The 15055-nt window shown below is 34.2% G+C and overlaps 1 protein-coding gene across 6 annotated transcripts in view; it reads left to right on the forward strand.

The window, feature by feature from the left end:
- AGMO (alkylglycerol monooxygenase) overlaps positions 1 to 6700 on the forward strand; it is a 383176-nt gene extending 376476 nt beyond the window's left edge. For all 6 annotated transcript variants that reach the window (XM_053218390.1, XM_053218392.1, XM_015068158.3 and 3 more), the window contains one exon: positions 5307 to 6700. In XM_053218390.1, coding sequence (XP_053074365.1) covers positions 5307 to 5381 — 75 coding nt within the window. In that variant the 3' untranslated portion in view covers positions 5382 to 6700. The remainder of the gene's footprint in view (positions 1 to 5306) is intronic.
- Positions 6701 to 15055: the final 8355 nt, after the last annotated feature.

Consider the following 15055-nt stretch of genomic DNA (forward strand, 5'->3'; position numbering starts at 1 on the left):
ATTACCTATTATCTTTCTGATGTTTTCATTTCAGCAGGACTTTCAGTCTATTTGGCTCCAAATTCTGGTCTAGATTTGTTTGTATTTATTTGTCTCTTGCATTAATAGGAAATAGAGATACTTTTAAGCAATTCAGGTTTGAACTCTGTTTAAGTTCTTATCTGTTTATCTGTAGAGCAGACAATGGTCCTCTCTAAAAAAACAAAATATTATGTCAAAAAGTATATTTAACAAAGAATTAGTTTTATTTTATCCAAATAATTTAGTAAAAACTTCTGCATATTTAATGTGTTGCTCTTAAAACAAATTGTTGCTATTTTCATTGTTATAGTTGTGAATAGTCAGTGAATTGTTATTTTATGAACCTCATCAATGTCAGAGAAATAATTTTTAGGTAAAAATATATTCTTCCATTTAGAGGCAGGATATAATTTTTTAGACATAAAACATAGGTATATCCATTCCAAGGGAATTTTAGGAAATCAAGACAAAAGTTGTGCACAAAAATGTACATAGTGAAATAAAGAGTAATATATTTTTTTAATTATGAAAAGTGAGTTCGTAATCTCTCATCACAAAAATGCTATTTCAAGTTTCTTCCTTGTCAAGGTAGAATTTATCAGGCAGCTTTACCCATCATTTATAAAATGACTTAGATTTTCTAACTTGCTCGTGCAATTCTCTAGTGATTCTGTATATGTAATTACATTGCCACTGTGGATAAGCATAAAATTAAATGAGATGTTATCTCTCAGCATATTCTATTTAAGTATTTGTACCAATAGATACAAGTTTGAGAATCCAAGTAAATTTCAGCTATCTCAGATTTTGTTTCTCTTGTGGGTAATTTTTCAAGTACTTTAAAACTTTCTTTTTTTTTTTTTTTTTTTTTTTGCAATTTATCTGAGAGTTAAATGTTTTGAGAAGTGTGGGGTGTTGCTGGCTAGTTCTAATGGAAATAGTCCACTGCCTAAGATGATATTTTATATGCTTCTCAGGTCATTTATTAATACATTTGGTAGGCAGATTCAAACCAACAGAGACAGATATGTACATAGGTGTAAGAACAATCCACTAGCTGTGTAATTTGAGGGATAGCAGTTTGAGGAGATGTCACATGCACACAAGTACCTCTTCTGATACTATTCTGTCTCCTTTAAGATTAGATGCCTGATTTTCTCATAAGTAGGGCCATTTTTAATAAGGCCTCTTAAAACACAGACATAACGGGGAGGGGCAGTAGAATAACTCATCGGTTCCCACTGGTGTTTTAGTATGGGTTAGTGGTTCAGATTAGCCACCTGTCAATTGATGCACTTTTTTGGAAAGAGTGAAGGAAACGTGGAGAGCATCTGTACAGGCCAAAGTTCAGGCATCAGAGTCTAGGGCCCTGGGAAGTCAAGGAAATAGCCTGAAGACAAGGGCCACTAATGATGTGTTAGCTCAAGGAGGGCTTGACACCAGGAGTGAACTTCCTCTGTTTCATATTTTGAATCCAGCTGTTAAAATCTTGGGACTTGGATAAAATAAGTGTTCATTGAGTTTGTACATATCCAGAAACATCAGATCTGTGATTAGAGATGTATGTTGCAAAAACTGGCTTTGGTTGCCATTTAATCTTATACTAGCCTAAGTAGTAATTCTCCTGTCTTCCTTGAATAAATACTTGATTGAGAAATATGTTAATCAACAGTCATTTCAAAGGACACATTTAATCTAATCAATTATGGAGAACCAAAATGGACAGCTTGATAGAAAAATCAAGAGAAAATTTGGACAAGAGAAAATTAAAATGGCATGACTCCAATCATCAACTGGTTTATTGAGTCCATGTTAAATAATTTTCCAGCCTAAAATTATATACTAAATATATATTTAGGATACATATGCATACACATTAAAAAATACAAGAGAAAATCTATTTTTTCCTACTTATTTTCTAATGCAATTGAGTGACTATTTCAAGGTCATGCATATTTTGAGAAGGGCATATTCATTGTATTAATTTTTTTGATTCTGTGTCAATCTGGTTTTCATTATATATAAAAACTCCAATTTATGTTTAAAACATTGATTGTGGAAAGTGTCAGAAACCTAGCAGTTACTGACTCAAAAATCATTAGGCAAGTACAGATCACTACAAAAAAAGAGGAAAGAATTCACTACTGATGTACGTATTCACTGAACTGACATCCTAGGATGTGTAGTTAGATTTTCTGAGAGATGCTATATAAACAAACACCCATATCCCAGCTCTGATATTTAGTAGTTTTGTGATTTCTTGTTAAACCACATAAATTCTAGGTTCCCATTGCCTCATGAGCAAATTGGGTACCAATCTGGCAAAGTTTGTGATGAGATTTAAACATCATAATCTAATAAGGCACACAGGACAATGGCTAGTTTAATCAAGGGTCTCACTGCACATTAATATTGAATCTGAATTGGATTTCTATGCATCATCCGTTCTCCACCCCATGTTTTGAAGAGATAATAAATGGGGCCAAAACCTGCCAAAGAAACAAAATAAAACTATAAATTGTTAAATATCTCATGTATCTTAAGGAGCTGAAAGCATTTTAGATAATTGGAAAAGATAAAATCCTCATGTTTTAGTTAAGGATGGGTCATTAAGGAAATAGGACTTGATTTATAGTTTCAAAAGCAGAAAGATTTAGTCGGGAAGTTATGGGTTAACAACAAAGGAATTGAACTGAATTGAACCTTTTTTTCATTCTCTCATTAGGTCAGAAGTTGTTACTATTTCTAGGATCCCAGATGGAAGTATAGATAGTCTAGTGGGTAGGGAGTAGGGAAGGGGAGAATCATGACTTACCAGCAAAATTTTACATATAGTTTACAGGTTTCCTTCTCCCTAGCCTTCACCCTTGGAATCCTTGTGACCCGAAAAACTAAATTGAAAACCAATAAAAACTTCTTTTTTTGAGACAGAGAGAGACAGAGAGAGGGAGAGTGAGAGAGGCAGAGGGAGAGAGAAAAATTTAAACAGGCTCTTCACCCAGAACGGAGCCTGATGCTGGGCTTGATCTCACAACGCTGAGATCATGACATGAGTGGAGATCAAGAGTCAGAAGCTCAATCAACTAAGTCACCCAGGCACCCTGAAAAACCAGTAAAAACTTCTATTGCCAAATATATTTCGGGTTCATAAATGTTATGGATCTGAATTAAACTGTTTATGCTGATATTATGCATTTTTCATCTCTGTCCCATTTGAAAGTTCTCTTTACAGCTAGCCATCTGTCAACATTACCCATCTTCATAGACTAATTTAATTCATTGCACAAAGCGCTTTCATAAATACTCTTCACCTTGATATTATTTTGCTTGGCACCATCACAAGAAATCCCATGAGGTCATTTTTCTTGAATTAGAGTCAAAAGAAACAAAATCAAAACCAACCTTTAAATATATTGTATTTGATTTCTGAAGCAACTCCATAATGTTAATATTATTCTTGACTTCTGCTTCAACATAACTGTAGATTTCATTTTTGATATATATTTTTTTATATTGTGCGTATTATAGGCTGAAAGGAATGCATGTATTGGAACAAAACTGCAGAGTGAGTAACGTGAAGGATCATGGTTCTCTAGAAAGAACATATGAAAGTTTCTATATGAAACAGAACAACCTAGCCGTGAATCTAATACCATGGTTTAGGAAGGTGTTGTTGTTGTTTTCATATTCAGGCTTTCACAGCATAATAACCACAATTCAAGCTATTTTCTTTGACTTGATGGCTGGCCTCAGTTAATGGCCTTGGCTTCTCCCCAGTCCATCACCCCAGAATGTTTCCCATGCCTGCATCTTATTACTTAAATTTGCTCCTTTGTATATTTTTGTGGATCTTTCAGGAATAGTGGTTCTTCCTGGGGAGAAGAACTGGTCATATTTTAGTAGTTTGGAGAGGAGCTTTGCACAATTAAAAAAAAAAAAAAACATATGGAGAGACTCTTGCATAAACCCATTTGTTTGGGCTTTACTCTTTTTTTTTTATCATCATACAAATAACACCTAAAATGGAGATCATAAGGCAACCTTGTAGCTTAATGTTAGTGTATAGGTAAGAATAAAGGGGGGGGCGCCTGGGTGGCGCAGTCGGTTAAGCGTCCGACTTCAGCCAGGTCACGATCTCGGGGTCCATGAGTTCAAGCCCCGCGTCGGGCTCTGGGCTGATGGCTCAGAGCCTGGAGCCTGTTTCCGATTCTGTGTCTCCCTCTCTCTCTGCCCCTCCCCCGTTCATGCTCTGTATCTCTCTGTCCCAAAAATAAATAAACGTTGAAAAAAAAATTTTTTAAAAAAGAGTAAAGGGAAAAGTTAGCTTAGGAGAACTCTGATGGTGTAAAGACCATGACTAGTGCTTGGATTTTACATCAAGAGAAGAGAAGATATGTGTGTTATGGCATCATGGCATTTAGATTACACATAATAAAAAATTCTGCAACCATGAGTTCTTACTGAATGACTATATAATCCTTATTGCTAGGATCATCAGAAATCAAGTTATTTTAGGCTAATTTGGGGTGATTTGTTGGGAATGTGTGATATTACTTGAAAGCAGAGAAGTAAACTCAATGAACTCTGATGGCTGCTTATTATGAGTTAGTTATGGCATGAATCTTAAAGAGAATTTTGCAGTACAGTTTTTCATACCTGTAAGATCACCAGAGTGAGAAGGTAAATCAGTAGTGATGTTTAACATTTAGTTCGTGTTGGGTAAAGTTCATAACATGTTAGATCACATTGCCCCAGAGAGGAATGATTCTTTATAATGTTTTTATTTCTCCTTTTCCAAATGCTTCTTAAACTATATAAACAATGAGATCATTTCATACAGTACATTCCACATGCAGAAGGCCCAGAGGCCAGAAGAAAGTTCTGTTTCATTCGGTATCTAAGTTTCATAGTCCCATCCCTAGAAATGACCCAGATTTGAGAGTATAAAAAATAAAAGGCAAACACTAACTAACTTGGATGTAAAATAAATAAATAAAAAAGTAAAATAAATAGATAGAGAGATAGAGAAATAAATAAATAAATAAATAAATAAATAAAAAATAAAAGCCAAAAAAACAAAGCATTTTACTCCCACTCTTTTCTCCGACATAATGTGTTTTAAGTTGGGTTGGGTAAATTCTATCAGTGAACAACTGCTAGATTCAATTTGATTAATTTATACTGTCTAAAATGTTGATGTTCATTTTCCCCTTCAAAGAACTCAGTTGAACAAAAGTATTGATTCACTTTTAATTCTTTTTCCTCTCTGTGTTTTATTTCTTCAGATTTTTTTTTCCATCTGCATTGCTTTCTGGGGAGTCAGAAGCATAAAACAACTTGCCTCCGGCCCTGGGAAATAAGTTTGTACTCAATTCTCTTGTTTTAATCAGTAGTCCACAACCACAGTATATTATGACTGTCTGTGGAAATATAATTATCTTATATAATGATTATATGAACCATTTTTTTAATGAAAGGTGAATATGCTTATCTACTTTTGCTTGCTTTCTATATGTTATTTTCTATTAAAATTAAAGTGTGCTGCAATTACTTTCCTTTATTAATGTGTTTGAAAACAAGTGATATCAAATACAGTCATGTTATATTCACTTGTAGCATCTGAGTCAAAGAGTATGAGAAAAGGAAGGGAGGAAACTTAAAAAGAATGAAGATTTCATTTGCATTTTTTGACAACATTTTCTTTGCTGCATGCTAAAATTGTGCTTATATCAATATTTGTTATCATAAACATGCGTTACATTAGTTGTCTGCATTAAGGCTATATTTACCTTTGAAAACCACATAACCTAAGCAAATACATTACAGAAAAAGACATCATGGAAGTGAAAATGAGTAGAATTTATCAGAATTTGTTTATACAACAGATCAATACATATGTCTAATATGTTTGGTCAGTTTGTTTTGGCAATTTGAAGAGTATGCAGTCAGACATCCTTTGTTTTTTGAAAGTTTGTGTTATGCTTTGCTTTTACGTATTATGAAAGACCGCCATTAGTACCTATTTTTACTAACTGAAAGAAATGTTCACTTTTACAAAAAAAAAAAAAAAAAAAACCTCAGGTCTTTCGTAAACCTGTAGTTTCAGAAACCTGTAATTCGGTTTTCCCTGCCACCTGAAAGTAGAGCCTTCCTATGAAATCTTTCATCAGCCAAAATGGTACAAATTGAAGAAGCAATTACCATTAATTTATATGGAAAACATTAAAGCATTCCCAGACCACCCCCCCAACCGTCCGAAACATCTCTCATAGGTTTTTCTGATACCGTAAGACATATCTTGCTAATGGATGAACAAAATAACTCAGAATAAAGCACAGATGCTCAGAGACACAGTTCAAAACTATGGCAGATTGACACTGAGATGCCGAGTGTGGTTCCATGGGAAGGAGCCTGGCCCTGCAGCTCTTGCTGCTTGAGGTGTGCACAGCCTCTATAACTGATCACTGTGAAACAAACGCTGAGTGTATTTTTGCTTTTTACCTTTTTTCATAGACGCAAAAATCCTCTTCATGTTTCTTACAGGTTAGGGAAAATGGGTACTAATATAGGTCTTTTGTAAAAGTGAAGTGGCTTCATTAATGCAAAACTTTGAAAAGTAGGAGATACTTGTATTTTAAATAGTCACAATAATGTTAATAAATATTTCTAAATAAATTTATCCTAAGTGTTGTGTGTACATTATTCATTGGGATTGTAAAAATCTGCCAAGTGTTTCTTAGGTCGGAACTGACATGAAGTAGCCAGATACAGTTCAAAATGGCAGGAGAAGTTGAAAGTAGTTGGAATTTTTTCCTTCCCTCCTTCCAGTATTCCTTCAATTTAAACTTACAATTTAAGTACAACAGCCCACCCTTATCCATAGTTTCGTTTTCCATGGTTTCAGTTACCTGCAGTCAACTGGGGTCTGGAAGCTGATGTACTGCCAGAAGGTCACTAGTAGCCTAATGCTATATCACAATGCTTAGGTCATTTGCCGATCTTCATCTCATCAGGTAGGCATTTTATCTTGTCACATCATCACAAGAGAAGGGTAAGTACAGTACAATAAGATATTTTGAGAGAGAGACCATATTCACATAATTTCTGTCATAGTATATTGTTATAATTGTTCAATTTTATTGTTACTCTTGTTAATCTCTTACTGTGCCTAATTTATAAATTCAACCTTATCATGAGTATGTATATAGAAGACAAAACATAGTGTCTATATAGGACTTTGTACTGTTTGCAGTTCAGGCATCCACTGGGAGTCTTGGAATGTATCCCTTGCATATGAACGGGGACTACTGTAATAAAAATTATATGCACTAAAACAATTAATGTTCTTCTTCATTGAGCTTTGCCTATATTCATCTCCAGGATTAAGACACTGATCAGTCCGTTAGTCTCATCTTTAAAATGTGTCAGTTAAGCTGTGAACAGAGAAAAATGTAGATCTATTAGAAAAATCAGACAGCAGGTGTCTATGTGGACTCATGATGCAAAATTGAAGCACATTTGGTTTTCAAACTAGTAAACCAGAGGAAGATTACATTTTGCATGATGAAACAATTAACAAATTATATCTCTAGCGTCAGAAGCAGAGACTTGGCTTTGCTTCATTCATCTTTTTAAACTGCTTAATGTACCACAGTTAGAGCAAATACTTTAAGCCCATAACAAACATTAAACCCTGCTTTGGTTCCTTAACAGCAGTTCGTGCTGGACTTTGCATATATAGGATCATGTCAAAGCAGGGAGCCCTCTGCTGGCTTGAAATTGCTAAATTCATCGCATAAATATCCTGAATATTCATATTCTACATCTTTAAGACTTCAATAAAAAGGTTATATCCTCATGGACTGGCAAAGAAAAGAGAGGTTTCACAAATCTTTAAGTAAGTTTTTGGTGTGTCCAAATAGTTTGTTTTCCCCATGGGTCGTGTGTGTGTGTGTGTGTGTGTGTGTGTGTGTATGTATATATATATATACATATATATATATATATATATATATATATATATATATATATGAATTCATAGGAGTGACCTAAAAATGGGAATAAAAAATTCAAAAATAATAAAAGATATTTTCATGGGAAAACTCAGTTTTCTTGAAGTAAATGCAAATGTACTCGTTTCTCTCGTTTCTCTCGTTTCTCTCTTAGCTACTCTCACCATCATTATAAATGATTTTCTTTTTAGAAATGCAAATGTTTTCAAGCTACAAATCTTTCAGATAAGTAGTGTTTCCAGGGCCTGTGTGTGTTACCTGGGGCACTTTATTCTTCACCTTCAACCTTGCTAATTTTCCAGCCCAGTTTTCTCTTGCTGAGTACTAATACATGATGACAGATCATATAACTACTATAAATGTTGTGAATTAATCTTGAGTGATGCCATGTAATTTATGCTTACTCTTGACTGGAAGCACTTTACCTCTCTCTCATTCTCTCAAGAGGAAAAGCACTAAAAATAGGACTCATCAATTACTTGCCACTTCCAATGGGGAGTTGTAAACCAACTTGGCAAATAATCATGAAGATTCTCAGATTTGCTAAGCTACCATAATGAAGGATAGAGAGAGGGAAGCTACATCTTTTTGTTGAGTAGTACTCAGTTAGAACTATTTCATTTAGTCTCTAATATCTTGGGACTTAAGCACTGTTAATACCATTTTACAGAAGAAAATTGTGAGGCTGACAGAGGTTTAAAAACTTGCTCTGGCCTGTGAAATATAATGGATGCCCCTGCCAAATTTAAACACTCTCAATTCTGACAGTGAAGTCCGTGATGTTTCTCCTTTCCATGATGCCAGATATCCATGGCAAATCTTTAGAAGTATAGACTCAGGATTTTATGTTCAGTGTAGCTCCTATTCAATTTGATGCTCCAAAGTACAAAAGTAAAGTTTGGAGGGTAAGAGGCTTAGTTATAGGATTGATTCAGTGACTAAGTGGATGACTGCAGAATTTCTAATCACTCTAAGAATGATAAGGCCATAGGTTTATTCATAGGATTGCCAAACGCCTAAAAGGAATCCATTCCTGTACTTGATTTTATTTGATGAAACTGCCCATTACTTTAGCTCTATTTTTTGTATCATTTACTTCCCCTTCATCTTGTTCTTCCTAATTAGTTTTGCTAAACTTAATCTAATCCTCTCATGGCCATGATATTCAGCAATATATGGATTCGTAATTCTGTATCTGAAATTGAGTTAATCACCAAAGTATATGAACCCCTGCTATCTTTAACTTTAGCAGCTTGGATTATTGTTTCTTAGAGGTTCTTAAATTTTATTTTACTGGAACTATGCCTTTCAGTATGGAATTCTGTAAGATACGGTACACATTTTGGTGTAATGTCATTTAATAGAGCAAAAGTGATTAGAAATGAGTTTCCTTTTTTATGACCCCCTCCTCTATTTTTTTTTCTTATTTGTAGCCCAGAAGCTCAAGGAAAGATAGTAAACGTAAACATAGATCCTATTTTGGTTTTCAGAATCTTGAAATATTTTTGATGTCATCATGGTCAGCAACACCAACTGGCTCTATCTGAAGCCTACCTCAATAGAAGGAAACTTAACAATGTTTTTCTATTATTAGATTGTTTTTCCAAATCTCACTCCAGTCTGCCATCCTTTCTTCTCGACGGCATAATATATTAAACACCTTCTTCCCCAAAAACTCAATTAGGAAAAAAGTATTAACAAATGAAGAAAATAAGCAAGCCTTGATGGTTTTCTCTCGTGAGCGGTCTTCTTTTGAAATTCCTCAACTCTAATTCCTCTGTGGTCAGAACTTCCAGTCATTCCAGATGCCTCAGTGTCCATCAATCATAAGTTTGTTCCTAGAGTTTGTTCTCCCTTTGATTTAGCAGCAAAAAATCCACAATTCGAACTTGCATAGATTTACATTACAGAAAACAAAAGGAAGTAAACTTTGTTTTTATGCATCAAGATTATCTGTGGATCTTTTTAAAAATGCAGATTCTTTGTGGGCACATTGGGATCCTGATTTAGTACACTTCAAGTAGTACCAGAGAAATTGCATTCTTCAAAATTCTGCCAATGATAGGGGCGCCTGGTGGCTCAGTAGGTTAAATGTCTGATTTCAGCTCAGGTCATGATTCCATGGCTCATGAGTTTGAGTCCTGTGTCAGGCTCTGTGCTGACATCTCAGAGTCTGGAGCCTGCTTCAGATTCTGTGTCTTCCTCTCTCTCTGCCCTACCCCAGTGACACTCTGTCTCTGTTTCTCTCTCTGTTTCTCTCTCTCTCTCTCAAAAATAAACATTAAAAAAATTAAGGTACAGGGGCCATAACGAATCTAGAGTGAGGAAACATTTTCTAGACACTCCCCTTGAGTTTCAGAAATGTACAGGACAGAGGCACTATGTCAGAGAATACTGTTCCTATAACAAAGCTTTTAATTTAAAGAAAGAGATACTGATTAAGTAAGTATGGATATTTAAATGTGTCAAATATCAGTTTAACATGAGATTATTTTTACATATATTTTTAAAAGCCTGAAAGTTTAAAAACTTAGGTTAGCATCAGTGAAATTGAAAGTACAAGGAGGTCTAGCAGGCAAAGGAGATATACTCAAAAAACATAGTTGCCATAGGCCCTGTCTGTTTGCCTCTGATTTTTCATCTTCGTTTGAAAATTTTTGTCCAGTTTATTTTATTTGTTCTTTTTTATTATTGAGGTATAGTTGATGTACAATGTCATATTAATTTCAGGTGTACAACTTGATGGTTCAAAAATTCTATACATTACTTAATATTCACCACAATAAGGGTAATTGCTGTCTGTCACATTATGATATTATTACAATATTTCTGACTACATTCCCTATGCTGTACTTTTCATCTCTGTGCCTTCTTTATTTTTTAATAGGAGGCTTGTGCCTCTTAATCCCCTTTACCTGTTTCACCCATCCTCCAACCCTCTATCCCCACCCTGGGCCAGCAACAACCAGTTTGTTCTCTGTATTTATGACTCTGTTTATTTGTTTGTTCATTCTGTTTTTTTTCTTTTTCTTTTTTTAGATTCCTCATATAACTAAAATGATACAGTATTTTTCTTTCTTTGTCTGATTTATTTCACTCAACATAATACCCTCTGGGGCCATCCATGTTGTCACAATGGGCAAGACCTAATTTTTTTTATTTGGCTGAGTAATATTTTATTGTATGTAGATTCCACATCTTCTTTATCCTTTCATCTATCAGCGGACCCTTAGATTGCTTTTATATTTAGGCTATTGTAAATAATGCTGTGGTAAACAGAGAGTACATATATTTTTTTGAATCAGTGTTTTGTTTTCTTTGGGTAAATACCCAGTTCTGGAGTTACTGGATCATATCATATTTTTATTTTTAACTTTTTGAGAAACCTCCATACAGTTTTCCACAATAATCACCAAATTAAATTCCCACTAACAGTGTACAAGTTTCCTTTTTCTCCACGTCCTTCCCAACACTTGTTATTTCCTGTTATGTCTTTTTGCTACTAGCCATTGTGACTGGTGTAATGTGATAGCTCATGTGGTTCTGAATTGTATTTCCTTAATGATTAGTGATGTTGAGCATATTTTCATGTGTCTCTTGGCCAACTGTTTGTCTGAAAAAAATGTCTACTCCTGTCCTCTGCCCATATTTAATCAGATTATTTGTTTTGATTTTTGGTTTTTCCTTTTTCCTATTTTTTTCTTTTCTTTTTCTTTTCTCTCTCTCTCTCTCTCTCTCTCTCTCTCTCTCTCTCTTTTTGGTGTTGAATTGTATAAGTTCTTTATATATTTTGGATATTAACCCCTTATTGGATATCTCATTTGCAAATATCTTCTCCGAGTCCATAGGTTGCCTGTTCATTTTGTTAATGGTTTCCTATGCTGTGCAGAAGGTTTTTAGTTTGGTGTAGTCCCAATAGTTTATTTTTTATTTTGTTTCCCTTGCCTCAGGGACAATAAATGGTATAGGGAAAACTGGACAGCTACATAGCAAAGAATGAAACTGGACCATTATCTGGCACCATATATACAGAAATAAAGTCAAAATGAATTAAAGACCTAAATGTGAACCCTAAAAACATGCAACTATAAAAGTAAAACATAGGCAGCAGTCTTTTAGACATTGTCCTTAGCAACATTTTTCTAGATGTGTCTTTTCCACATTGTATTATTTTAGCCTCTTCTGTCCTAGATTAATTGACCATATAAGCATGTGTTTATTTCTGGGTTCTGTATCTCTTGTTCCATTGATCTGTGTGCTGCCAGATAGCCAAACAATTTTATAAATATGTGAGTCTTTGAAGAACAGTTTTGTAAGCCAATCTGTGTCCTCCAATAGTATTGAAGTACTTGGTAGAGTTTGTTGAACTTGGTTGCTTTTTGTTCAGGACTAGTTAGAAATCCTTAGGCAAATATCAATGAGTAAAGTGACACAACTTCAGCTATTGCTGCTATTTGCAAATCTCATTTATTGAAAACAGAGCTTGCAAACAGGGAAACATTGACATTTATTCCTAGGAAAGTAGGGAAAACTGAACAAATTAAGTTTTAAGAGTTCAAACCTCATATGACATTTAATTTTGAAATCCTATGATTAAGGTCAAGAATATCTTTGTTTGTAGGGATTTAGAAAAATTATTAATGAAGCTCCTATTTTCTAATGGATAACTTTATATTATGTACCATAAAGGAGTAAAATAGAAAAAGCCTATAAGTTTATAGCATATAAACAATACAAATAATGAAACAACAAAAATTTTAAAAAAAGAAAGAAAAATTAGTGTGTTTAGTTTTGTAAAATACATTTCAAGCAGATCAGTCTGAATGGAAACAATAGTATAAAGTCTATCCTAATCATTCCACTTAAGTATTTATGTTTTTCAGTAAGAAAAAACACAGCAAAAAGATTCATTTGCCGTATCATATTTTTTTGAGCTCACTAGATACCTAATAAAGAACATTTTCATCATTAAAAATTTTTTACAGACAAGAGTCAAGACAATATGAGTTCAAACTATTAAGACTGTATTGGGAAAAAAATCTTCAGAGAAATACCAGTGACATGCTTACATATGGAAGCAGTTAAGAAACTAATTAAGGGTGCCTGGGTGGTTCAGTCGATTAAGCATCTGACTCTTGTGAGGTCATGAATGATCTCACAGTTTGTGGGATCAAGCTCACGTCTGGCTCTGCACTGATTGCACAGAGCCTGCTTGGGATTCTCTCCGTACCTCCCTGAGTCACAAGCGTGCGTGCACTGGCTCTCTCTCTCTCTCTCTCTCTCTCTCTGAAAATAAATAAACATTAAAAAAAGAAACCGATTAAAATATTTAATATGTATCAGGATAATTATTCTGTTTATGTTATTTTTAATATTCTAGAATCTATATAATCAGTATGGACAGTTTTTTGTTGTTAATTTGCTTTCTTCACATGGCTTTGTTATTTTTAGTTTTGAAAAAAAATGTTATTTTTGAAATAGTTTTGAACATACTATTACATAAGTCTCCCAATATAATAAAATAGATTTTTGGTTGATACATAAGGGTGAGTGTGTGTGTGTGTGTGTGTGTGTGTATGAGAAAGAGGGAGAAGGAGAAATCATTTATATTTGGTCAGTAATTTAGACACTCTACCAATAAACACTACATAATCCATTCTTAAGTGTCTTAAAGACAGGAAATTTTTTCACATTCTTTATACTAATGTGATCTATCCTTTATTGAAATACTGGAAGTGGAGCTAAGCACTTTTCATATTTTAAATGCTAAACATACTAATTTACTAAATACAAGAACTAACATGTTAGTGCCTTAAAAGCCCTTACAAAGTGACAAAGATTTGATATGATGTATAAAGATCCTTGTGCTTTTGAACATTGATCACTTCAAGAGTCCATTCAGTGTGACTGAAGATTTATTTTGCAGCTCTTAGATCTAAGAGATTAGGTATTCATGCATGAAAAGGTATCTGACAAAAGCCTATATTGAGTGGCTTGATGGTAAATCTCATTTATGGTCTGACTAGGTTAGTATTTCTCAGTTTGTGGGCTGACATTTATCTGCATCACAACACCCTGCTATTTCCAGGGCACCACTTCAGATTTTAGGAATTTGGACCTCAGAAGATGGGTTCTGGCATCTGCATGAATAAATAGATCCCCAGTAGGATTATTTGCATTATAACATGTAAAACTCCCTGGTCTAAGGAAAGGAAGTTCAATATATTCTCTCCTATTTAGCAAGATGTCTTGTTCCCAGCAGTACTTCTGGCGACCAGAAGCTTCCTTTTAAGCTTGTGATCCCTGGTCCTTGGCTGGTCTGAATTTTTTTTCCACTCTCTATAAATAAACGATTCTTTTTCTACTACTTTGAAATATGAATGTTTTGTAATATTTATAGGAGAATACCTGGGACCACATTTAAACTGTTAAAAATAACTTTTTTCACAAAAAAAATGCCTTGATTGTTATACATGGAGATAGAAAGTGGCTGAGGAGCCTTTAGAACAAACGCCTCCAAACCCAGTCTGGCCATCTAGTGTCTCAGGCTCTTCACCACAAAAATATGAGCACTAGACCAGATCATGTCTATGGTCTTTTGTAGTTCTGACCTTCCAGTGAGCAGCCAGTCCAAGTTACTTCTATATTTTAAAATAATAAAACTACATTTCTTTTGAAACTCTGATCGAATTTGAACTTGAATCAATAATAAATTAATGAGGTTTTATTTCGGAATATGTTCATTAACATCAAGTCAATGGGGACAACCTCCGAATGGAGTTATAACACAAGAAGTAAAATGTCCTTCATCCATTTAAGAATCCTAGAACAATTTACAAACTCTAATTCTTATTTTTCAAACATGATTCCCTTTCTAATGCCTATTGTCTTTTCTTTGCTCTCTGTATTTTATTGTTCCTTCCGTTTCTTTTTCCTTCCTTATTTCTACTACAATTAAGTTAAAGCAATTGTGTATGAAGAGGCGTCTACCTTACCTTCTGTGTGCTTATTATGATCACCAC

Source organism: Acinonyx jubatus, chromosome A2 (assembly GCF_027475565.1).
Source record: "Acinonyx jubatus isolate Ajub_Pintada_27869175 chromosome A2, VMU_Ajub_asm_v1.0, whole genome shotgun sequence".
NCBI classification, from domain to species: domain Eukaryota; kingdom Metazoa; phylum Chordata; class Mammalia; order Carnivora; family Felidae; genus Acinonyx; species Acinonyx jubatus.